The sequence below is a fragment of the Wyeomyia smithii genome, chromosome 1, assembly GCF_029784165.1.
Source record: "Wyeomyia smithii strain HCP4-BCI-WySm-NY-G18 chromosome 1, ASM2978416v1, whole genome shotgun sequence".
Classification (NCBI taxonomy): Eukaryota; Metazoa; Arthropoda; class Insecta; order Diptera; family Culicidae; genus Wyeomyia; species Wyeomyia smithii.
In genome coordinates, this window is record NC_073694.1 from 205,137,101 (window position 1) to 205,162,661 (window position 25,561).

The window sequence follows — 25,561 nt, forward strand, 5'->3', positions numbered from 1 at the left end:
CAAGCCTATGATGCGTTGACATCGTCGTCAGTGTGCGAGTTAAGGGCTATTCCCACTGCTTCCGTTCCGGGACCGGGCTCGTTCGGGACTTTTCATGCATTCACACTGCGCCGTGCTTGAACCGTGCCTGCGCTGCGCTCTGGCTGAGAAATGTTGATGTGTGTATGTGAACGTCTTTCTCTTTTTTTCATACCGCAGCTCACTCCGCGCGAAATATGTCACTACAACATACACGCATCCACCCGAGTGCCTTCCGTGCACTCTCCGGCCAACACAAACTATCGTCGGCAACGATAGTTTTTCTCTCGCACTGCGGCAGCACGACGGCAACTCAACGCTGCCCCGGTCTGGACACAGCACGTCGGTGTGAATGCGTTCATAAGAACGCATGCAATCAATCTCAAACGAGCCCAGACGACACACAGAACAGCCACGGCCCGGTCCCGGAACGGAAGCAGTGGGAATAGCCCTTTATTCTTATTCTTCGCACATTTGCAAACAGACCTCCATGGTAGGTGAATAACGAAGATCACAAAAGAGCACCATATAAAAAAATCGTTACTGGTGCACTCTCTCCGCCTTCCTTCTTACGATGTACTTTTCATCGTGGGAGCACGCAATATATGTTATTCTCTATGTGCACAGCTGAGAATTGAAAGTTAGTCGCGTTATGAACAGGTAAGTAATGAATAAAAGAAATTGGATCGTAAATATTTACTCAATGATAGGGATTTTTTTTCAAGAAAGAGAGTTCGTGTTTTCCTACTCTCACTCAACTCAACGGGGTTTTTTCTTTGGTGGTAGCTGGTAGGTGCAAGCGCAAGTGCAAATTGCTAGTTGGTTAGAAGCTTTTGTCGGTATAAGGCGTCAAGATGGACAAAGGGCTAAGAAAAAATAATGTTGAAAAAGTTCGGCAAATGTTTGTGGCGGAGAATGGCAATTTCTGATGCACGGCGGTGGAAAATTGTAGCTATCGGCCAAAAGTCATTAACGTTACGAACTGCCATCGTAACTTTTTTTCTCTCAGTTAGCCATGATCAGACAACAAATATTTAGCTAACCGTTTATAGTGTTTTCATAACAAAAAATGAGATTTCGGAAATATTAACTTAAACAACTTTTTTAACAATTTTAAATTTTGTGTATTGATAATGTAAAGCAATGCCTTGGTGCTACGTTCCGTCTTGAAATTTGAACTTCTGTTTATTATACACAGACTTCGCAGCCAACTGTTGAGTGTACAGGACAATTGCGGGGCTAGAGCTACGATCCTTCTGACACTATTAGTTTTTCCCGAGCTGGAGAGAGAGAGAGACTTTTTTATTTCAAATAAAGTTGTTCCTTGATCATTGACAAAATTGATTTTTTTGACGTAGAATACGTCTTACGGCAACATATATAGGGGTTCAACTTCAATACAGGGATCCAATTTCGAAAACCGAAAACATGGAGAGCGTCACGAAAATTGTCCAATTTCAAACGTTCTAAACTCAGTCAGTTTTCAACCGATTTCCGTCATTTTTGCAGTAATCGATTGGAAAATCATTTAAGCAACCGTCCAAATGCAGAAAGTTGTAATCTGACTGTTCGAACTATTGTACTATTGATAATTGTTGAACCTTGTCGAAACGTAAATGTCGACCTTTGATTGGTCGCTTGCTGCCTTTCCCTAAAAAGGACGACAGAATGGAGTACCTAGTTAGCCAGGAATGCACTCGTTGGGCTATATAAGAGACTGCTTCTCCTCAAGCAATCTCAGTTTACTAGCAGCAGGCAGCAGCGGCGGACAGTAGCAGCGATGGCAGTGGGCAAACGCAGCGTGGAGCAGCAGCGGGCAACAGCGGCGGCGGTAGTGGTTAGCTGCAGAACCTAACTTTTTCAGTTCGGCTCCCTTTTGATCTGAGTTGGACCCCACCAGTGGTAATTCAATTCAGATATCGTTGGGTGAATACAGCCAGAAATTAAATGAGACTCGCACCGCCAGGTGGTTTGAGAGGCCACCATCTTCCAGGGTGTATATATATAGGGTGTGTGCACATATATAACGTGTGTGAATATTTATAGCGTGTGTCGCTAGCGTGCGTGGCTAGCTATATAGCGCGTGCATGTCTATAGCGTGCGTGGCTTGCGTGTGCATGGTTATATAGTTTCTGTGCTTGTCTATAGCGTATCTGTGCATGTCTATAGCATGTCTGTGCATGTTTATAGCGTGCGTGGCTAGCTATATAGCGTGTGTGCATATCTACAGCGTGCGTGGCTAGCTATATAGCGTGCGTGACTAGCAGTATAGCGATAAAAATTATCATATATAGTTTCAAATAAATCATCTCATGTTGATTTTACACAGTTAATCATTCAGAACTAAATCAAAAATTTGCCATGTTAAAAAACAATATTCAGTTGTCAATAAATGGCATTGACAAACATTATTAACCTCTTTTCTACCTTCTTTTCTTTTCTATCCTTCTAACCTTCTTTTCTTTTCTATTATCTACGCTACTGCAAACTGCAGAAAATTGTTCGTATTAAACCTAGGTTACCGGGAATGCACTATTGGCCCTCATCGTAGCCACTGCCTAAATTAAGTTTCTCAGTGCAACTTGATACAAAAGACAGCCACAAAACAATACAATTTCATTCTTGTTTTGGATATGGCGTCAAGTGAAACTGCTTAGCTGTACATAGCTTCTGCTGTTGTTCTTTGTCGTTACCGGTGCCGTCTGTAGAGGTAAACGTCATCTGGAACAGAGAGACCATTAAATTGATTAACCCCATTGAGTGTATTCCCAAACCTATTGCAAGAAATACATTGACTTAAGACAGGCTGTCGTATTCTAGGTTAACTCTGCGGTCGTGTCTAATAAACAACCTCTTCAACTTTTTCACGATGGGTAATTCCTAACATATAATTAGTTGGTGTTAAGTCAGATTAACATTTTAATATAAACAAATTCTAGATTTACTACTCTTTGAATTTCGGAGTTTTCAAGCTTTTGTGCAATTTTGATGTTACGGGCCCGTTTGATTTATCACTAACAGCATGTTTCTCCTACTTGACCCATTATGGCCAAACAACATCTGTCGTTACAAACCCAACCAACTTTTCAGAAACAAACCCCCTGTGGTCAATGAAAGCAAATAAATATGTTACCAAAATCGAACCATCGAACCGCACTGTGTCAACAGGTGGTGTTACAACTGATTCAATTGTGACGTACGGAGAACTTACAAAACAAATTTCTTCTAAATATGTATTAAGAATTTTTTCCTTACTGTTACAAGTGTATACAAATTTTAATACCAGTTCGAATATTTACAAAACAAATAAAAACAAAGGTTCAAACTGTAACTGTTTTCAGTACAGAGCATATAGCTCTGAAACTAACCTTATAATCGTTGTGGCAATGCTTTTCGGTCGGAGGGCTGTGGAATGAGCGCGAAGCCTTTTAAGACCACTATTGTTGGCCCTAACTAGTGTTACTTGAACTGGTATTCCGCGAACATTCGACTAATTGAAATCAGACCAATCAGGAAAAAAGCTTCGATGAGCTTTTTATCATACCAATTGTTTTTCCTCTATGTTTTTCGAACTGTTGTAAAAGATAGAAAAAGTTTTGATGATTTGCAAAATATTGCAGATTTTATCAGGTAGCATTAGACGTAAAAAACACTTGCCAAATTTTGTTTGGATTTAAGTTGCATAAAATTTTGACTAGGGTAAATATGTTTGTTAAATTAGCCGTTACAAATTTGATCTGTAAATACTTTATGTCATTTGTACTCAGAAATATAGAAAATTGAAAAGGAAGGGAAAAAAAGATCTGAGTTGTTATGCTTATATTCCAAGTTCCTTGTTTAATTTAGTATGAATAAACAAGTCCAGTGATAATAAAAATGTCGTTGCCAGCATATGTTTAATAAGAATGATAATTCTACAAACCTCTACAAATTTTTGCTAAAGATTTTGCTAAAGAAGCTTTATTTTACCTCTCGGTGTTATTTCTGTACTTCTGTACAAATATATTCGGTTCAACACAATTGGCATACAGCACTAAAACCTGAAAATCGCAGCACTAAAACGTGAAAATGCAGTATCAAATCTGCAATAATGCATCCAAAACCAGTTCAAAAGCAAGTCGCGCATTATTCAAAGATTTTCAAAACTCCATCCCCTCTCACTCTTCCATAACGTTACTACCCAAATCAGTATGAGGAAAATATTCCATTCACTAATCATAACAAAAACTAGTGAGTAATGTCATTGACGAAATCGCAACGCAATACAACAAACGTATTTCTCGGTAACAAACATGGCACATTTTGGTATCTGTTTGGCTGCTATAGAAAACCTGCTGAAAAAACTACCATCCGAACTACTTACTCTTCCTCCCATCATCACCGCACCGCATCATCGCTGCTGCGTCACTGCGATGCGAGATGCAATCCAACCAACATTTATGGGACTCTCAATTATTCTTTTGCTTGTTAACAATTAATTAATTGCTATCGTTTTTTTCCTACGATGCGCCACGTACGAAGAGAGAATTACAACGGAGCAACGCGCATCACTCTATTCTCAGAGTTGTATGTAGTCAACTGTTGTATTTGTCACCTCCGAGTGACCAAGGAACCAACATTTTATTACGTATTGAGAGGATACAATTTTAGTCATGAACTGTGCACAACTCAAGATGAAAAAACAATCAGCTCAAAATCATTTCATTTCCTTCACTGCCAGACTGGCACTGCAGTAAACTATCGCACACACCTCTATCTCTTCAAACGCTTCAAACAGACCATGACGTCAACGTCGTATAACATATGTTATGATAGGTCACTTCAAACCCGATCCTCGAGATTGACAGAGCACGTGATTACGGCGGTTACGAAAAGGATCGAAACAACATGTTTTAGTTGGAGTCATGCCTATGGTATGTAAATCCCGTGACGTGATCGAGAAATGCTGTGCTGCGCTGCCGCGCTACGATCGACAGTTTAGCTATCGCGAGTCGAAATGCGCTTCGCGCTTCACTATTATGTTCAGTCGTGTGGAGTGATCCGATCGAAGCGGACGTGTTTCTAATATTCGGCAGTGTTAGCGTTAGGCGAAAAAAAAAATCAAAACACAAATTACAAGACTGAAGAGTGTATATATCATTAAATTATGAATTTTATTGTCATGACGAAGATAGTTTTAGTATTCTTAGGATTAAGCTGGACGCTTTTATTGGGCGTAGCTGCGCGTAAGTAAAAAGTTGAACTTATTTTCGATTTAAATGGTAATTTTGACTTTGGAAAGGAGTGGCGCATGCGTCAATGACAAACAGGCTTGAAAATAATGCGTTTTTTGTTTGAACCATTCTGCGCAAGCCTGTTTGTTGCTTGGTTTATCAGTCAGGACCTATGGTTTTCCGGTGACGTTATATTCACATTAGTGAATGTTTTTAGCATGTTTCTATAACTGACATGATTCATAAATTTTCAAACTGCCTATTGTCAGAATTATCGAAGAATAAACTACTAACAAACATCGACATAGCAGAGCATCTTTTGTCTTATGATTCATACTAAGAGCAGGTTTTAACGTCCATTCGATCTCATCTTATACACAGAAAGTGCGCCCTGTACCACTCCAGTTCAGCAACCGGGTCTGTGCGTACCGCTGCAGCACTGTCGAAACATTTACAGTATTATTAAGAACAAGCAGAGACCGTCACAGGGACTTTTGAACTACATTCGTCGAGCGGTGTGTCATTTGCCCGACATAAGTAAGGCAGTGTGCTGCCAGTTGACCGAAATTGATGAAGCGGCACATGAAAGCCCAGTCACCACTCCAACTGCGGTTTTACCCACAAATTGTGGCACCACGACAGCGGACCGCGTAGCGTACGGTAAAGAAACCGGAGTCTTCGAGTGTCCCTGGATGGCTCTGCTACGGTTTAAAGATTTCAACCTGGAAATCGTTGATGGCTGCGGTGGTACACTGATCCACGAGCGCAACGTTCTAACTGCGGCCCATTGTCTGCAAGACAAAAAACTCAAGCTGTAAGTCTCGTTTGCATCATTCGGAGCTTGAATTTCAACTAGTTTTGTTTTAGCGATCATGTTCGACTGGGAGAGCACAACAAAATTACAGACATCGATTGTGAGGGAGATGATGGAGACTGCGCGGGACCAGTTCAAGATGTCATGGTAGAACATGCAATCCCGCATCCGAACTACAATCGGCCTAGATACAGTAACGATATCGGGCTTATCCGCTTAGCAACCAGTGTCACATTTAATGGTACTTTAAACCCTCAAAGCTTAAAAGTAAAAATCTAAACCAATAACATTCTTCATTACAGATCAAATTAAACCAATCTGCTTGCCTACAAGCAGTGAGTTCCGAAACTTGTTGCATAGCAAATACGTGCTCACAGGCTGGGGAACGACGGAAGCAAACTCGGTCTCGAATGTACTCTTGAAGGCATATCTTCCACGGGTGGAAAATGCCGAATGCGCACAAATACTGAAAAGAAACAGTCTCTCAATAACTCTCAGCGAGAGTCAGCTGTGTGCGGGAGGAACGGAACGGAAGGACAGCTGCAAGGGAGATTCGGGGGGACCCCTTGGAACAGTTGGGCTGCTCTTCGATGAACCCCGTTTCATACAGTTCGGAATAGTTTCGATCGGCGTCAACAGTTGTGGCGTGAAAAATATTCCCAGCATTTACACCAGGGTTGGACACTACATGGACTGGATAGTAGCAAATATAAAACCATCATGATTACAATGTGTCTCACTCAAGAACAGAACACTAAAACGAAAGGGGCTTTTCTTTTGTTCGCTGGAATCCAACCTTTCTAATCGCTCAATCGTATATTATTTAAATAACTTACCAACTAATCCAGCGTAAAAATTCTCTTAGAAATATCATCCACCAGCCACTCGATGGCTTCTACCAGCTTCTCGCCGGTCACAGCACTTACACCATGAATAGCCCAATGATGAGTTTCGATTTTCTCCAACCCGAGCACATCTTTGATTTCGTTACTGGTTAATGCACCGGGCAGATCTTGTTTATTGGCCAACACCAGCAACGTAGCTCCCGCTAGTCGTTCCTCCTGCAGCAGCAGCGATAACTCCTCGCGGCAGGATTCCATCCGCATGCGGTCCGTACTGTCCACCACCCACACCAAACCATCCGTGCACTCGAAATAGTTTCTCCAGTAGGATCGCAGCGATTTCTGTCCACCAACGTCCCACATATTGAGGGTGTAATTATTATATTCCAGCGTTTTTATGTTGAAACCTAACGTCGGCGAGATTTGATCGATCGGTTCTCCGTTGAAACGCTTCAGGATGGTTGTTTTACCGGCGTTGTCGAGGCCCCTGCAAATAACATGATGACTAATTAGCTACCAAATGTTTCGGAATCGTCTTCACTTACAGCAGCAGAATCCGCATCTCTTTCTCTTTCTGCTTCATTTTCTTCAGAATGGTAAGAAATCCCATTTTTGCACCGGAAACAATGCCGTCACTGTATTTTAATTATGGAAAATAATTTCTAATAAATAATTCCTTTTTTTTTGTTTATTACATTTTTTATAAGTCTTTTGAAGTCCGATCACAATCACAAATCGAACGATTTTGACAGCTTGCAGGGTTAAACTTAGCGTTAAAATTACAGCACTGTTTTGCCACCTGGTGGTCAATAGTGGATTCTATTATCTTACATTTTTCATTCATACACACCGAAACAAATGCATACCAAGTTTATTGATTGATGACGTTGGAAAGCTAAAAAACTTATGATACTGAAACTTTATCAACCAGGTGAGTAAATACATTCACTTTATTACAGGTTTTAGTTTTTTTTTCTGAACTTTTTCACAGCTAAAGAGAAATTCCGGCTTTTCTAACCCTAAACATTTATTCGTAAATATGACAAGAAACTACACCTATCTATCGTGATTATATCGTTCATAAACGGAAAAACGAATGAAAATAAACAAACTCAAGTGTACTATATTCAGCAAACTGTGATGAGCAGTTGTCGTATTAGGAACACGCTGTTGCAGGAGTGTCCAAATAAGGGTAACATTTATTCATACAGTCTTTCGCAGTAATACCCAAAATGTGAAGATTTTTCACTCAATGCTGAAATTAGACCTAAATAGTCGGTGAAAACCATTCCGTTTTACTGTGTTAAGCTGAGTTTCATAGCGATAAAAGAAGCTGTGTGTTTTTTTTTGTGTCTTTGTGATGTCTATTGGTGATTTAGTTAAGGGGGGACCCTACTCTGGAAGGTCGAAAATTAATAATTTTCGTAATATTATTTCAGATGTTTAGAGTAAAGTGAAGTTTTCGGGTAATTTGGCTAATGATTAAGGTATATTTGAAAATGCATTTTGCATGTCGTGAATGCAAGTAAAGCGGTATTACGCTGTTGACAGCTGGGAACGTGGATGCTCTCTCTAAATCAATACTTAACTAATCCCAACAAACATTTTTGTTGATTTACAGCTTAATAAGCTACTATTCAGTGGAATTCAGCTGAACTAACGCTTAACAAGCCGTTATCCAACAAAATTGTTTGTTGGGATGGTAAGTTTTTCTCAGCATCTACTGAACCGATTTGGTAGAATTTTTTTTAGTATGTAAAAAAGGATTATCTAACTTTTTTTTTATTCTCGCTTATTTTCCGTCGGTCTAGTTCCGCCACTGTTGTGGATAATCACCGACGCCCAGGGAGGCGACTCCACACCCAGGACCCTAACTCAAGACCCGTTTATTAACGGACCGGCGCCAACGGCTTTACTTCCTCATGCGATGGAAGGCGTGATCCCAGAGATTTTTCGCCTCAGAAAATCTCCCGGTGTCGGCTAGGATTGAATCTAGACCAGTTGGGTTGGTTGTGAGTGGATCACGCCCCCTCACAACCATCGACACCTATGTCGGCGGTGGGATTCGAACCCAGGCGTCGAGCGTGGTTGGCGGAGACGTTACCAACCACACTAGGCCCCCGCTCGGATTATCTAACTTGTTACATAGCCGTTTTTTCATATTCCGAAAATTGCCAAAATGGCAGCCATTTCAGTAAAAAATTTTTTTTTTTCATGAACAATTATTTAAAAAATCATAACAAAAAAATATAGATGTTGAAAAACGGCTATGTATCAAGTTAGATAATCCATTTTAACATGGTAAAATAAAAAATTTTTAGCGTAATACTTACTATATTTGCATCCATTTGCATCCACATCTTCAAATATACCCTAATCAAATGCCAAAAAACGCGAACACTTAACTTTACCCTAAACATCAGAAAAACAAATCAATAATGTCGTTAAAGAAAGATTTTTGAAAGAAAGTTAATTTAAGATTGAAGAAATTATATTTTTAGGTTGAAAGTTTTTATTCTGGGATTGCAAATCGGGTGAACTTGTCCATGCAATCCAAAACCACGTTCATATTCATATTCGTTTTCATATTCATACTAAGACTCATACTCATACTTATACTCATACTCATACTCATACTCATACTCATACTCATACTCATAATCATACCCATACTCATACTCATACTCATAATCATACCCATACTCATACTCATACTCATACTCATACTCATACTCATACTCATACTCATATTCATACTCATACTCATACTCATACTCATACTCATACTCATACTCATACTCATACTCATACTCATACTCATACTCATGCTCATACTCATACTCATACTCATACTCATAGTTGATTTAAGATTGAAGAAATTATTTTTTTAAGTTGAAAGTTTGTATTCTGGGATTGCAAATCAGGTGAACTTGTCCAAGTAATCCAAAACCACCTTCATATTCATATTCGTTTTCATTTTCATATTCATATTCATACTCATACTCATACTCATACTCATACTCATACTCATATTCATACTCATACTCATACTCATACTCATACTCATACTCATACTCACACTCATACTCATACTCATACTCATACTCATACTCATACTCATACTCATACTCATACTCATACTCATATTTATACTCATACTCATACTCATACTCATACTCATACTCATACTCATACTCATACTCATACTCATACTCATACTCATACTCATACTCATACTCATACTCATACTCATACTCATACTCATACTCATACTCATACTCATACTCATATTCATACTCATACTCATACTCATACTCATACTCATACTCATACTCATGCTCATACTCATACTTATACTCATACTCATAGTTGATTTAAGATTGAAGAAATTATTTTTTTAGGTTGAAAGTTTGTATTCTGGGATTGCAAATCAGGTGAACTTGTCCAAGTAATCCAAAACCACCTTCATATTCATATTCGTTTTCATTTTCATATTCATATTCATACTCATACTCATACTCATACTCATACTCACATCATATTCATACTCATACTCATACTCATACTCATACTCATACTCATACTCATACTCATACTCATACTCATACTCATACTCATACTCATACTCATACTCATACTCATACTCATACTCATACTCATACTCATATTTATACTCATACTCATACTCATACTCATACTCATACTCATACTCATACTCATACTCATACTCATAATCATACCCATACTCATACTCATACTCATACTCATACTCATACTCATACTCATATTCATACTCATACTCATACTCATACTCATACTCATACTCATACTCATACTCAGACTCATACTCATACTTATACTCATACTCATACTCATACTCATACTCATACTCATACTCATAATCATACCCATACTCATACTCATACTCATAATCATACCCATACTCATACTCATACTCATACTCATACTCATACTCATACTCATACTCATATTCATACTCATACTCATACTCATACTCATAATCATACTCATACTCATACTCATACTCATACTCATACTCATACTCATGCTCATACTCATACTTATACTCATACTCATAGTTGATTTAAGATTGAAGAAATTATTTTTTTAGGTTGAAAGTTTGTATTCTGGGATTGCAAATCAGGTGAACTTGTCCAAGTAATCCAAAACCACCTTCATATTCATATTCGTTTTCATTTTCATATTCATATTCATACTCATACTCATACTCATACTCATACTCATACTTATACTCATACTCATACTCATACTCATACTCATACTCATACTCATAATCATACCCATACTCATACTCATACTCATAATCATACCCATACTCATACTCATACTCATACTCATACTCATACTCATACTCATACTCATATTCATACTCATACTCATACTCATACTCATACTCATACTCATACTCATACTCATACTCATACTCATACTCATACTCATACTCATACTCATACTCATACTCATACTCATACTCATACTCATATTTATACTCATACTCATACTCATACTCATACTCATACTCATACTCATACTCATACTCATACTCATACTCATACTCATACTCATACTCATACTCATACTCATACTCATACTCATACTCATACTCATACTCATACTCATACTCATACTCATACTCATACTCATATTCATACTCATACTCATACTCATACTCATACTCATACTCATGCTCATACTCATACTTATACTCATACTCATAGTTGATTTAAGATTGAAGAAATTATTTTTTTAGGTTGAAAGTTTGTATTCTGGGATTGCAAATCAGGTGAACTTGTCCAAGTAATCCAAAACCACCTTCATATTCATATTCGTTTTCATTTTCATATTCATATTCATACTCATACTCATACTCATACTCATACTCACATCATATTCATACTCATACTCATACTCATACTCATACTCATACTCATACTCATACTCATACTCATACTCATACTCATACTCATACTCATACTCATACTCATACTCATACTCATACTCATACTCATACTCATACTCATATTTATACTCATACTCATACTCATACTCATACTCATACTCATACTCATACTCATACTCATAATCATACCCATACTCATACTCATACTCATACTCATACTCATACTCATACTCATATTCATACTCATACTCATACTCATACTCATACTCATACTCATACTCATACTCATACTCATACTCATACTCATACTCATACTCATACTCATGCTCATACTCATACTTATACTCATACTCATAGTTGATTTAAGATTGAAGAAATTATTTTTTTAGGTTGAAAGTTTGTATTCTGGGATTGCAAATCAGGTGAACTTGTCCAAGTAATCCAAAACCACCTTCATATTCATATTCGTTTTCATTTTCATATTCATATTCATACTCATACTCATACTCATACTCATACTCATACTCATATTCATACTCATACTCATACTCTTACTCATACTCATACTCATACTCATACTCATACTCATACTCATACTCATACTCATACTCATACTCATACTCATACTCATATTTATACTCATACTCATACTCATACTCATACTCATACTCATACTCATACTCATACTCATACTCATACTCATACTCATACTCATACTCATACTCATACTCATACTCATACTCATACTCATACTCATACTCATACTCATACTCATACTCATACTCATATTCATACTCATACTCATACTCATACTCATACTCATACTCATACTCATACTCATACTCATACTCATACTCATACTCATACTCATACTCATACTCATACTCATACTCATACTCATACTCATACTCATACTCATACTCATACTCATACTCATACTCATACTCATACTCATACTCATACTCATACTCATACTCATACTCATACTCATACTCATACTCATACTCATACTCATACTCATACTCATACTCATACTCATACTCATACTCATACTCATACTCATACTCATACTCATATTTATACTCATACTCATACTCATACTCATACTCATACTCATACTCATACTCATACTCATACTCATACTCATACTCATACTCATACTCATACTCATACTCATACTCATACTCATACTCATACTCATACTCATACTCATACTCATACTCATACTCATACTCATATTCATACTCATACTCATACTCATACTCATACTCATACTCATACTCATACTCATACTCATACTCATACTCATACTCATACTCATATTTATACTCATACTCATACTCATACTCATACTCATACTCATACTCATACTCATACTCATACTCATACTCATACTCATACTCATACTCATACTCATACTCATACTCATACACCCAACGCAAACGGGGAACATTTTATTACTTTAGGGCAATTTTTTATTACTTATTGTGTCTTATGACTGCGCATTATACATAAATAGTAATAACCGAAAAGTAACAAAAATTATGACGGGCACACGCTTGTATGTGTTTCTGCAGGAGAACATACAGCCAAGCACCGCAGTGCATGTGTTAGCAAGACTTCACTCGCTGCATTTGTATTGATGCAACGATCAGATTCATTTTTGCTATCTTCATCCACACATAATGAGAATCTCACCCGTCAACCTCAAATGTCTAATTAGAAACACTTTCGTTTCGTCCCCCAGTGTTTACATGAAATGAAAATATGTTATACTGTCTGAACAGAGTTGCCGAAGTTGCGAATATTGTTCTGGATGGGCACGAGTTTTGTATTTTCAAACAGGTGCAAATGAGTTTCCATGAACCAATGAGTATGTGTTTTGGATCGCTTGCGAGAAAGCGAATGTTTTTGTTTTTCTCTAACACAGTTTACAGATCGTGATGTCATTTAAAGACGCATTTCAAGTCTTTGAAATCATCAACGTTTGCATACTCTATGACGGGGAAAATGCTGCTTGGCAGCTCTTGTCATATTCTTCCTCTACTCCGTATGCATACAACGAGCGAACTAATACACGCTCACCGGATGAATTGGAGATTGAAGAAACTTGTAACATGTGCAACATATGCGACGGTGTGTGATTTTTTTTACTTAAGATGGAAAGGGAGCAGTTTTTGCATGTGGTTGCATGTGGTTGAAACGACCATTATTAGATAGTCGTACTTCCGTAACACGTGCTAAATATATGACAGTATGTGTTGTTACTTGACTGGGGAAGAATTTTATTGCCTTTTTAGTAATAGGTTTGTTGCCTTAAAGGCAATTTTGCGCTATTGCTTCTAAGGTAATAAGGAAAAGTTTTGCGTGTACTTATACTCATCATACTGAAATTGAATTGAAATAGAGTTTTCTGACAGCTCAGTCAAGCACACTAAATGCGGGTTGTTTGCTCCATAAATGACTCTCGCCTAACTCTACCGGGGTTAAGAAAATCGAAATATGTAGTCTTTTTTGGGTTGCTTGGCACTGGAAATAAAATATTCCTTTCGTAAGATACTATTCATAAACGAATCTCACAACCCGCGCAGGAATCAATTAACTATCAAGTCAGCGGAAGAAAATAAAAATTTCGCAGTCAATGCAGGGATTTTGACAGCACTTTGTTGGCCTCATCTTCCATCCGACTTACACGGTATAAAGTGCATCAATACATGCACGATTGGAAAGGTCTATGAAGTAAATCCCGAGGAGCAAGACAGTGAGTAAATTTGAGTTTTTCCGACTTTTTGCAAGAAAACCTGAAAAACTAAGAGCAAATCTGAGTAACTCTCGTGTCCCTGAATATCCATCTTTTAACTTTTTTCCCACCGAAATATACGTCATGGCTTATCATACTCATGTGCTTTAATAAAAGGTGGCAACAAAATCCAAAGAAATGCGCGTAGAACTAAAGAAATTCCTCAATACATTTATCATTTGAAATAAATATTAACGTGACAACTAAAACCGGATTTTATGGGCTCCAACTGGGATTGTGAAACGCCTTTGAACAATGAAAAAAATTTACCAACAAGCATACAGATGTACATACCAATATGTTAGTTCGTTCAAAACGTCAAACGTCAAACACACGAATGTTGCTCGGCTTCACCGTTCATATATTTTTCTTGTTCTCAACGTAATCAAAGATGTGAATCATCTGAAAGTTTCGGAGTAATATTGGGTAAATTAGAGTTACTCTCAAGCAAAAGAGTAACTAAGATAAAAGCTATATTGCCCCTCGGGGAATCCGTTGAAATTCCATTGAATTTTAAAGTGTGCATTTCAAAGTGGACACTTTTCGTGACGCTTTCTATGTTATAGGTGTTACAATTGGGTCCTGAAGTTTAACGGTTTTCTGATTGCTGAAAGAGTGTAATCCTATGGCCACGTGAATTCAAAAAAATATTAATCGTTGTCCTTCGATTTTTAAATGAAGAATAAAAAACTGTTCGAAATGCCATTTAACACATTGCGAGTAGTTTTTCGTTTTTCATTTAAAAATCGAACAAAAAACGATAAACATTTTTAAAAAAATCACGTTTCCCTCAGAAAACGCGATTTTTTTAAAATCAGATATAAGACTGGTATAGAATTCTCAAAGCGAAAACACACGAAAACTACGACACGGCCCGCTTTTTTCCTGTAGGAGCCTATGACCACTGCTACCATTAGTTAGATATATTGTGGTATACTCCGCGTTAATTTTTATGCACTGTCAGTTCGATTCATCACTATGGGTATCAGTGATACTCGCACCCAGACTTTTCATTTCACCCCAAGAAGGTATGACTTCTTTGATGAAGTTCCTTACCTTCAGTAGTTCAGCAGACCATATCTCGTTAGGCGTGAGGATACCATTTCCAAGAATACGCAGTCTTTGCTGAATTAATGCGCTGCATTGGCACAGTAAGTGTTCCGCGGTATCTACTTCAGAATTACAGAAACGACATAAGTCATCTGTCAGTTTACCTAATTTTTTAAGGTGATACTTACTCGGACAGTGCCCAGTAAGTAGGCCAGTTAACGTACTCAGATCAGCTTTATTCGGCCCGCTTTACACTGTATATTGAAATTTGTGAGAGTGTGAATCAAACTCGGTAGTTTTTTATTTTCTCTTTTAGATGACAGTTCTTACAGGTGACAAAAAATTCTTATAGCTACCAAGGAAAAATCGAATATATCGCACTAATACAAACCCCTTTGTACCCTTTTGATGTTGTCGCAAGACGTAATTATACGTCAAAAGTTCGGGACTACGAAGCTGCTGATATTTATTTTTTTCTACTCAAGAGAATTATAGAAAAAAGTTTTTTTGCCTTTGCACGCACTTTTAGTAATGTATATAATGGTTTACCTGAGCGTGAGCAGTATTTAAAATCTTTTCCAGCTTCGTAGTTGCAAATGTCAAGCTCAAAAAACAAAGTGGGATCGTTTCTCGAAAAAATCTAACAACTTGTAAAACAAACTGCCCTTCGAGACTGTCAAAAAATTGAGGTTATTTTTTGTGTGCAATGATCTGTGAGTCATTGCACACAAAAAATTGTCCATTTTGGATAGCGTCTGACGCTTGTGTTTCATTCGTCTGTTCTGAAACCACACTAAAGTCTATTTTACGCGTTTTTTATAGCATAATAAACAACCGCGTAGAAAAACGCGTAAGAAATCGCGTAAACTCCGGAATCTGCTTAAAAATTTCATTTGCTAAAGGTTTTTAACCATTTCTGCTGAATACTTTCGAGAAAGAATCAATAGCAGTTCAATTTCCAACTGCGGATCAAGCTGAAAATCAAGAAAAAATATAAAAAAAGTTAAGTCTAATCAGTGAATACTCAGTATTGGGATCGAGTAAGGCCATCGGACACTCTAAATCAGCGATTCTCAACCTTTTTTGTTGTCCGCGTACCCCTTAGCTATATTTTCTAAATCAATTGTACCTTCTGGCTTGAAATGTTCCCGCAGAGTGGGAGAGAGTAGTGTTAGATCATGTTGTGGTAGTCTAGTTTAGGTTTTAAAATGGACTGTGGTTTGTTTGATTACTGCAGTCATGTTTTAAGAGCAAGTTTGAACAACAAATGAAGTATTATAAAGAAAAAAATGTTTTGTCCGCCATTACTTTTTTTTTTTTTAAGGGGGGATTTGTTAGTAGCTTAAGTATTTATGATAAATATTAGTAAATAATGAGTATGTGTGTCCAATCACAAATGGTGACTTCTCAACACTGTTAGAAATTTGTAATTTTAATTGTTAGGATTTGTTTGCTTTCGCAATTAGGACTTATCATTCGTAGGGATTTAAACCTACTTGTCAGAAAAGGGGAAGTAAACTTACAACTAACTTAATTGCTAACTTATTGGCTATAAAGAGAGCTTATCGTAGCAATTGAGGATTGCAACGATTTTTGTCGAAAATTGTTAATAATTTTATTTGACATAGCTTCTAATGGTTCAACACCAGTAAGTCTATGTAATTCGAGTGTACCAAACCAAGGAGGACGCTTCAAAATCATTTTCAGAATTTTATTCTGAGTCCTTTGGAGCGTTTTCTTCCTTGTTGAACAGCAACTTGACCAGATCGGTACAGCATAAAGCATTGCTGGTCTAAAAATTTGTTTGTAAATCAAAAGTTTGTTCTTTAAACAAAGTTTAGAATTCCTGTTAATAAGAGGATATAAACATCTCGTATATTTGATGCACTTGGCTTGTATACTCTCAATGTGCTCTTTGAAAATAAGTTTTTTATCATAAATTAGTCCCAAGTACTTAACCTTGTCGGACCAACTTAAAATAACCCCATTCATCTTGACAACGTGATTATTGTTTGGCTTGAGGAAAGAAGCCCTAGGCTTATGCGGAAAAATTATCATTTGAGTTTTAGAAGCATTGGGAGAGATTTTCCACTTTTGCAAGTAGGAAAAAAAAAATCTAAACTTTTCTGCAATCGACTGCATATGACACGAAGACTTTTTCCTTTTACGGAAATGCTTGTGTCATCGCAGAACAATGACTTTGTGCATCCTGGAGGCAAATCAGGAAGATCTGAAGTGAATATGTTGTACAGGACTGGACCCAAGACTGAACCTTGAGGTACACCTGCTCTGACAGGAAATCTATCAGATTTTGAATTCTGATAGACAACCTGCAGAGTTCGATCAGTAAAATAATTTTTTAAAATTTTGATTAGAAAAATTGGAAAATTAAAAGTTTGCAATTTCGCAATCAAACCTTTATGCCAAACACTGTCGAATGCTTTTTCTATGTCTAAAAGAGCAGCTCCAGTGGAATAACCTTCAGATTTGTTAGCTCGTATCATATTAGTAACTCTGAGCAATTGATGAGTTGTGGAATGCCCATGGCGAAATCCAAACTGTTCATTTGCAAAAATTGAATTTTCGTTGATGTGTGACATCATTCTGTTAAGAATAACTCTCTCAAACAGTTTACTTATTGAAGAAAGCAAACTGATTGGTCGATAACTTGAAACTTCAGCTGGGTTCTTATCCGGTTTTAAAATGGGAGTAATTTTTGCATTTTTCCATAATTTGGGAAAATATGCAATTTTGAAGCAGCAATTGAAAATTTTCACTAAAAAATCCATTGTGCTCTCAGGGAGATGTTTGATCAGTATATTAAAGATTCCATCGTCACCAGGTGCTTTCATATTTTTGAAATTTTTAATAATTGATTTAATCTCATTCAAGTTAGTTTCAATTATTTCTGCAGGTAAAAAATTCTGGGAAGAAATTAAATCAAATTGACGTGTGACTTCATTTTCAATTGGACTCACAAAATTCAAATTTGAGTTATGAACACTCTCAAACTGCTGAGCAAGTCTTTGAGCCTTTTGTTCATTGGATACAAGAAAACGTTCACCATCTTTTAAAACTGGAATAGGCTTTGAAGGTTTCTTAAGAATCTTCGACAGCTTCCAAAAGGGTTTTGAATATGGTTTCAATTTTTCAACTTTAGTCTCAAAATTTTGATTTCTCAGAAGAGTAAATCTATGTTTAATCTCTTTCTGTAAATCTTTATAAATAGTTTTAAAAACAGGGTCACGAGAACGTTGATATTGACGTCTGCGGACATTTTTCAAACGAATTAGAAGTTGAAGATTTTCGTCAATTATTGGTGAATCAAATTTCACTTGAGCCTTTGGAACAGAATAATTCCTGGCATCAACAATTGCACATTTTAATGCTTCCAAAGCGGAATCAATATTCACTTCGTTTTGCAAATCAAGCTCATTATTGAAATTTCTCTCCATATAATTTTTGTATCTTTCCCAATTAGCTTTGTTATAATTAAAAACAGAGCTCATAGGGTTTAAAACTGATTCAAGAATTATTCCATGAACGATGTTTAGCGTTAAAAACGCCGATTATGAAAAATTTCGAACGATTTCTGGTGAGTTTTTGTAAGTCACCTTTAAAATAATTTTTGAGCTCGCGTGTGCATTGAAATGGTAAATATGCTGCGGCAATAAATAAAATCCCAAGTTCAGTTTGAACTTCAATTCCCAAAGTTTGATTCGGCGATGAATAACAATTGCAACTCCACCGCCGGAACCCTGAATCCTATCATATCTATGAACCACGTAATTGGGATCATATTTTAATTTTATGTTAGGTTTCAAAAATGTTTCAGTAATAATTGCAATATGCACATTATTTACTGTTAAAAAATTAAAAAGCTCATTCTCATTGGCCTTCAATGAGCGAGCATTCCAATTTAATTAATAGTAAAATTTGTGCCTATTTGAATGGCTTCAAACATTGATTTTGCCTGCAACATGGCGTTCATAAGATCGAACATTGCCTGTTGCAAAAAAGAAAGTTTACCTGCCGTAATAGGCCCCAGGCAGTTGACATTAGAAAAAATATTTTCGGTAGCAATATTAGCTGGAGTGATAGGTGTACAATTATTTTCTAGCGTGTTTTGCTTACCCATATTAACGGTCATTTTCGAACTACCAACACTAGGCGGTATAATGTTCGAACTACCTGTAACCTGTGCATGAGTTAAACGGGTATGCAAAGGAGTAGGTAAACTATGCGTCACTGGTACGCTTGGAGAATTTTGTTTTGAAGTTGGTTTTAATTGAGAAATTGAATTTTGTTTACCTTGCCTTGCCTTAACAATTGCTAAACGGACTGGGCATTGATAAAAATTTGACATATGGTTGCCGTTACAATTCGCACAGCGAAAATTTTTACTCTCTTTCACAGGACATGTGTCCTTTTTGTGAGAAGAGTCTCCACAATTAAGACATTTTTGGTCCATGTTACAGAATTTGGAACCATGGCCATAACGTTGGCAAGTACGGCATTGGGTGATATGCTTTTCTCCTCCGCCATACTTCCTATAAATTTCCCACTTTACACGCACATTATACAAAGCATGTGCTTTTTCAAAAAAATTTTAAGTTGTTAACCTCATTGCGGTTAAAATGAATTAAATAATTAACAAGGGAAATTCCAGTTCTCTGACTGTTTTCGCCTCGTGATTTTTGTTTCATTAGAATTACTTGGGTAGGAGCTATGCCAAGTAATTCTGTTAAAGTAAGTTCGATCTCATCAACGGTTTGATCATTGGTGAGACCTTTCAAGACAACCTTGAATGGCTTGGCGTTCTTGGTGTCATATGTAAAAAATTTGTACATCTTGTCAGTTAAATACTGAACAAGACGATCACGACCCTTTACTGAGTCGGCTAATAAGCGGCATTCACCCCTACGGCCAATTTGATAGGTAACTTTAACGTCAGAAACAAACGTTGAAAGTTCCTTTTTGAATATATTAAATTCAGAAGAAATAGTTACCACAATAGGTGGAACTTTCTCCTATTTTAAAGATTTTATATTTTGTATAGTTTCATTATTGGTAACTTCCATTTCACCAGCTTCTTGCTCAGGCAAAATATCAAAAGGATTGTCACTACAGACACTCGATGTGTCAGAAAGAGATGCCTCTCTTTTCCTCCCCGCAGCGATGCGAGGTTTCTTTTTCCGTCCAGCCATTTCAGGTGATACGAAAAAAGTTAAAACAAATGTTCAATTCAAAAGTAGGTAGTCTTGAGAAAAACTGATGGGAAATAACTTTCAGGTAGTCTTTAAAAGACACACTGACAAAACACAAACTTTGAAGCTATAGGCAGTCAAAGACCAGTCCACAAGCAACCGAAAAAACGTCTGATCTGTAGGACAGTTCAAGACGCACTGTTGTCCGCCATTACTAATTTTTCTTGCGCGTACCCCTTGGAGGCTTTCGCGTACCCCTAGGGGTACGCGTACCCCAGGTTCAGAACCGCTGCTCTAAATGAACGATTTGGTAATGAAAAACATGCCGCGTAGAAAACGACTTTTCTGGGAATAACGTCAATTTCGAAGCCCGCGTAAAAAATACTTTAGTGTAACTTCTCGTCTATTTTCACCTCACTGAACGAATTCCGCCACTAATATTTGTGTTGTGATGAGGATATTCCGCCATTGTGTTGTTTTTAAATCATCAAATTAAAATCAGTGTTTTATACTTAAAATAATAAAATATAGGTGCGACGCTTTGTTCGAATAATATATATATTTCCATATATTCACATATCTAGCTTACGCGGAAACGGACAAGGAAACTTAAAATAGAGATTTTTACATTTAAATGTAATAGATAATAAAAACAATGACTGACTCTGTTTGATATAAAAGCGTTCTTCCAGGGTTTGTGTGTGTGTGCCAAATAACATTAACTAAGCTGATAGTACTCGGGAGCAAAATCGTTTGCCAGGTTGCTTAGAAAGTTGAAATCTGAAGATGAATTAGAGTTTTCCAACTGTGTAATGCTAGGATTAACGTTGTTCGTAACGATATTTCCGTTGGTTTGTCCATAGCTGATGGGAAGATTGTTGCCATGAGTGGCACCGTACACCGCCGGATCGTGACCGTGCGGTTGATGGTTCATATCGATCATGTTGGATGCGGCGCCGCTATTGGCACTCAGATGATACTGATTACCAGCCTGATGCGTCTCGTAATAGGGTTGATGGAAATTGAAGTTTTCCGTGTCGTTATTCAGAAAGTTGTTTGTCTGACATGCGGTTGCAGTTGGCACTCCAGATGATCCGATTATATTGGGATGGTGCTGATGATAATAAGGTGCTCCTTCGTAGTAGTAGGATTGGGTTTTCGGATCGTAATAACTACCGCTGGACTCGGTCTGGATATCGTACTCATTATGATAGCACTGGATATTGCTGAAATTGCTGTAACCCGTTGCGCTATCATTATTGTAGAAATGCGGATTTTGATGGGAATACGCTTCGTGATGTTGCTGTATTCTAGCACCTTCGGAGTGAAATCGGGTGCAGATTTTCTTCACATTTATACCTGAAGACATTTCTGGTTTTTGGCTGGCTGTCGTTGGTTGGGCGATATACTGATGCGTTGACATTGTCTTAGTGTATTGATGATAGCTAACGTCTACTTTACTGAAGTATTCTTGCTTGTTTGGATTTCCGTAACATCCACCGCCATTGTGGCCGCCGACGTTCTCGTAATCCGTCTGATGCTGGGGTTTGTTTCTTATCACTGGATGTAATCCGATCTGATTATACTGACTATGCACCGCGGGGTTCGGAATCATTCCGGTCGACGTGATGACGTTTGTAGTTGTGGGAATTTGCGGTGAACCCATGCTGGGGTCTTTACGACTGTCAAAGGTTTTGTGGTGATTTAATCCTTTCGTTGCCAGGAAGCTTTCCTTTTTGGTACTCTGCAAAAAAACGTTTGGAATAAAGGTTTGACACACTCTGAATTATTACAATGTTTCCCATTACATTTTCCCGTTTTTTCTTCACGCTGGTATGCACTTCCTCATCCTCGTCGATACTCCCACAGGATGCGACACTGGAGTCCGCATTGACTGTGTTGCTCGTTGAAGTACCAATTTCAACAGTGGAATTTGGAGTAGTGGCTGTTGAGAAAAACACGTTGTTTTTGCAACTAAAACACATTTTTTCAAATTTTTTTTTCCAAAACTCACAGTTGTTCGGCGTACTGTTGTTCAAGCCTCTCGAATTAGATGTGGAATCGGGAATATCATCCGAGGGCAGCTCACAACCTTGGCAAGATTTCTTGGAATTGGAATCTGTAAACAGGAATCGTATTATTCACGGCAAACTGCAGGGGGAAAGCGGAGCCTCCACCTTTTAAGTCGTCTTTGCTCGAATCTTCATCGTCCGTTTTGGATAGCGTCTGACGCTTGTGTTTCATTCGTCTGTTCTGAAACCACACCTTGACCTGTTGGAGAAAAATAAATGAGGATTTCGGGTCATCCTTTTTGTTTGAGATAGAAAATGGCAAAAATAAGTACCTGCCGCTCAGTAAGATCCAAACTGGCTGCAATCTCTATTCGCCTAGGGCGACATAAATACTTATTGAAATGAAATTCCTTCTCTAGCTCCAGAAGCTGGGTATTAGTATAGGCTGTTCGCAGTCGTCTGGGTAAACCGTTCTCAGCCACGAATTCAGCTGGAATCGGAAAAAAATATCAGATTTTATCGTCAGAAATCTCATTTCACATCACAGCTGGTTGAGTTATGGACTAATAACAAGATAGTAAGGCTATCGAAAAGCCTTCTTCACACCACGGTACTAAATATACAAATTAACAACTTTTGAAAAAGTTAGATAATATGACTGAATATCACAAAATTTCAATTGAAATTGCTTATTTTCGGGTATTGATTTCTATGAACGTAAAAAAAATGGTTAAAACATTTGGAGTCTTTTGAGCGAATCTTTTAGATGATAAAAAAAGAAACATGAATTAATAAATCCACCGGAGTGATCTGGTCTTTCTCACACGGTCATTATTATTTATTATGATGGAATAAAGCTTGAGACATTTTTTTCCTGTATGGACTTCCTCACTGCGACCAGAATCGTAGATCTATTGTGAGATATGCCCGGGTGTCTGCTGTATCCCGCACTTCTGTTAATAGCAATACCTCTATTGAGAAGTGGCATGCTTATTATTATTGTTCATCAGTGCTTGTGTGTAATGTGCTACTCTTCCTTTACACGCTTACTGTTCTACTATACCGATACTCGTTCCTCTTACCAAATATCATCAATTAAATTCCCTGGAGTAGTTTCGTCGTGCGTCCTTCTGGCCAGTTTTATTGATAAGAGGGACTTATTTTTTGTTAAGAGGAAGTCATTCATCATTTTGTTTGATCGTGTCTTCCTCTCAGTCTCATCTCAAATCAAGTTCCACTTCTTTTGACAATTCTCCAATATTTTCCAATTAGGCGGAATTGAAGGGCAGTTGGATGGACACCACAGTAGTACTTCTTCGCTGTCGTAGCCGCTTAGCCAAACCAGATTTAAACTTTATAGGTCAATTGTAAGTCGAATGAACGTAAGAATACGTTTTTTAGGAACAATTATACAACTACCGGGCAAGTCTTTTGGTCGCAAGATCCTGTTCTGCTTGGTTGCATATTGGACCAAGAGGTCGACATTTTGCATGTATGTCAACTATACAATTTAAAATTTAGAAATTGATGAAGGTATTTGCTCAAGGAATCGAAAGTGACATGATTACCAAAAGCTTTTTTCCGAATTTCAAATATCAGAATTATAAGAAATTGTTATTCATCACTATATCAAAGAAATTATGAATCCCTAATAGATCTGAGAAATCACGTTCCAATTTCTAAAACTCGACGGCTCTCACTGGCAGGGTCAACGGAACATGGGACAGGTATCTTCGGTCTTGAACGCTTATTATTCAAAAGGACCAAATAATGCATCTTGAATTCGTACTGATCGAGCATGTACAGATAATTTTTCTGATCGATCTGAAGAATATAATCAATCACGAGTAAGAATTTTTCAACTATAAAATATTCAGAGCTTTCTATTCCACAAAACTAGTTTGAGTTCTATCGTGTCTCATTCGAACCTCGTATGCACTATCAATAGTAAATTTAATTTAATCAGTATAAATTCAATTAAGGGTCTTAGGTAGGTGAGTTTATAGCTTAACACCGACGGTTATTACATTTGCGGATAATTATGGGAAAACTAATGTGTGCGGTAAATAATGCACAAAATTTCCCATTTTTTCCCATGCAGCATCAATCATAGTAACCCATGAGTCAGCAGAAGAAATTTGACAGCTCTATCAGTCGAACTCTAACCGTTATGGCGAAAACTCCGTTCAGAAGTGTACGCGTTCAAAGAACGGTACACCGTCGCGTCGAAAACGGACATTGTGCGGCAGTTCATGGACACGTCCGTTTCGACACCTACAACATCTTGGCACTATTGGACAACAATCAGCGCATCAAAAGAAAACCCGGTTCCGAACAGCCAACGACCCTGAGCAACGAGAAGATCCAAAGAATACTGAAGAATAAGTCCGAGGGAAAAGTGGCTACATTACTGCGTGCGCTTGGTCGGGAGGTCGATGCAACCAGCCAAACAGTGAAAAAGTACTTGGCGAACATGGACATACATGTCAGCAAGTGGCAATCCTGTCCACTGGTCTCGGAGCTGCAGGTATAGATGCAGGGGCAGCGTCTGAATCCAACTTTTAACGCACCATACGCATCACGCCATGTTTCAAGGGCTCACATCTCAACATATGTAAAAACGAGATAGCATATCACCGCTTCTTTTCATACATCTTTATCTT

General features: G+C 37.6%; 3 protein-coding genes across 5 annotated transcripts in view; 1 reads left to right on the plus strand and 2 right to left on the minus strand.

Annotated features, from left to right (window-relative positions):
• Positions 1–1,980: 1,980 nt before the first annotated feature.
• On the minus strand, positions 1,981–7,635 carry LOC129719134 (ADP-ribosylation factor-like protein 2). 3 transcript variants are annotated; one of them, XM_055670567.1, is made up of 3 exons: positions 7,433–7,635; positions 6,882–7,374; positions 1,981–2,739 (listed from the first exon to the last, which is right to left on the minus strand). In XM_055670567.1, the coding sequence occupies exons 1-2, from the start codon at positions 7,495–7,497 to the stop codon at positions 6,885–6,887; spliced, it is 555 nt and encodes a 184-aa protein (XP_055526542.1). In that variant the 5' UTR covers positions 7,498–7,635; the 3' UTR covers positions 1,981–2,739; positions 6,882–6,884. The 3 variants fall into 3 exon arrangements, with proteins under 3 accessions (XP_055526542.1, XP_055526543.1, XP_055526541.1); XM_055670568.1 differs by lacking the exon at positions 1,981–2,739 and adding an exon at positions 5,885–6,799; XM_055670566.1 differs by lacking the exon at positions 1,981–2,739 and having other exon boundaries at positions 6,843–7,374.
• LOC129719127 (serine protease grass-like) lies at positions 5,020–6,775 on the plus strand. Its single transcript, XM_055670558.1, has 4 exons — positions 5,020–5,243; positions 5,613–6,045; positions 6,099–6,286; positions 6,348–6,775. Exons 1-4 carry the CDS (start codon positions 5,165–5,167, stop codon positions 6,767–6,769), a joined length of 1,122 nt encoding a protein of 373 aa, XP_055526533.1. The 5' UTR covers positions 5,020–5,164; the 3' UTR covers positions 6,770–6,775.
• Positions 7,636–21,401: 13,766 nt separating the features above from the next.
• Positions 21,402–25,561, minus strand: part of LOC129718126 (homeotic protein proboscipedia) — a 34,233-nt gene continuing 30,073 nt past the window's right edge. The window contains exons 2-6 of the mRNA XM_055668557.1: positions 23,231–23,388; positions 23,064–23,157; positions 22,901–23,005; positions 22,695–22,831; positions 21,402–22,630 (exon numbers count right to left, since the gene is read on the minus strand). Coding sequence (XP_055524532.1) covers positions 21,605–22,630; positions 22,695–22,831; positions 22,901–23,005; positions 23,064–23,157; positions 23,231–23,388 — 1,520 coding nt within the window. The 3' untranslated portion in view covers positions 21,402–21,604. The remainder of the gene's footprint in view (positions 22,631–22,694; positions 22,832–22,900; positions 23,006–23,063; positions 23,158–23,230; positions 23,389–25,561) is intronic.

Excerpts from the sequence above, each read along its gene's own strand:
- LOC129719127 (XM_055670558.1), top strand. The coding sequence starts at position 5,165 with ATGAATTTTATTGTCATGACGAAGATAGTTTTAGTATTCTTAGGATTA. Across the intron at positions 5,244-5,612 it reads TTTATTGGGCGTAGCTGCGC|AAAGTGCGCCCTGTACCACT; the intron begins GTAAGTAAAAAG and ends TCTTATACACAG. Across the intron at positions 6,287-6,347 it reads AACCAGTGTCACATTTAATG|ATCAAATTAAACCAATCTGC; the intron begins GTACTTTAAACC and ends TCTTCATTACAG.
- LOC129719134 (XM_055670567.1), bottom strand. The coding sequence starts at position 7,497 with ATGGGATTTCTTACCATTCTGAAGAAAATGAAGCAGAAAGAGAAAGAG. Across the intron at positions 7,375-7,432 it reads GAGATGCGGATTCTGCTGCT|GGGCCTCGACAACGCCGGTA; the intron begins GTAAGTGAAGAC and ends TGTTATTTGCAG.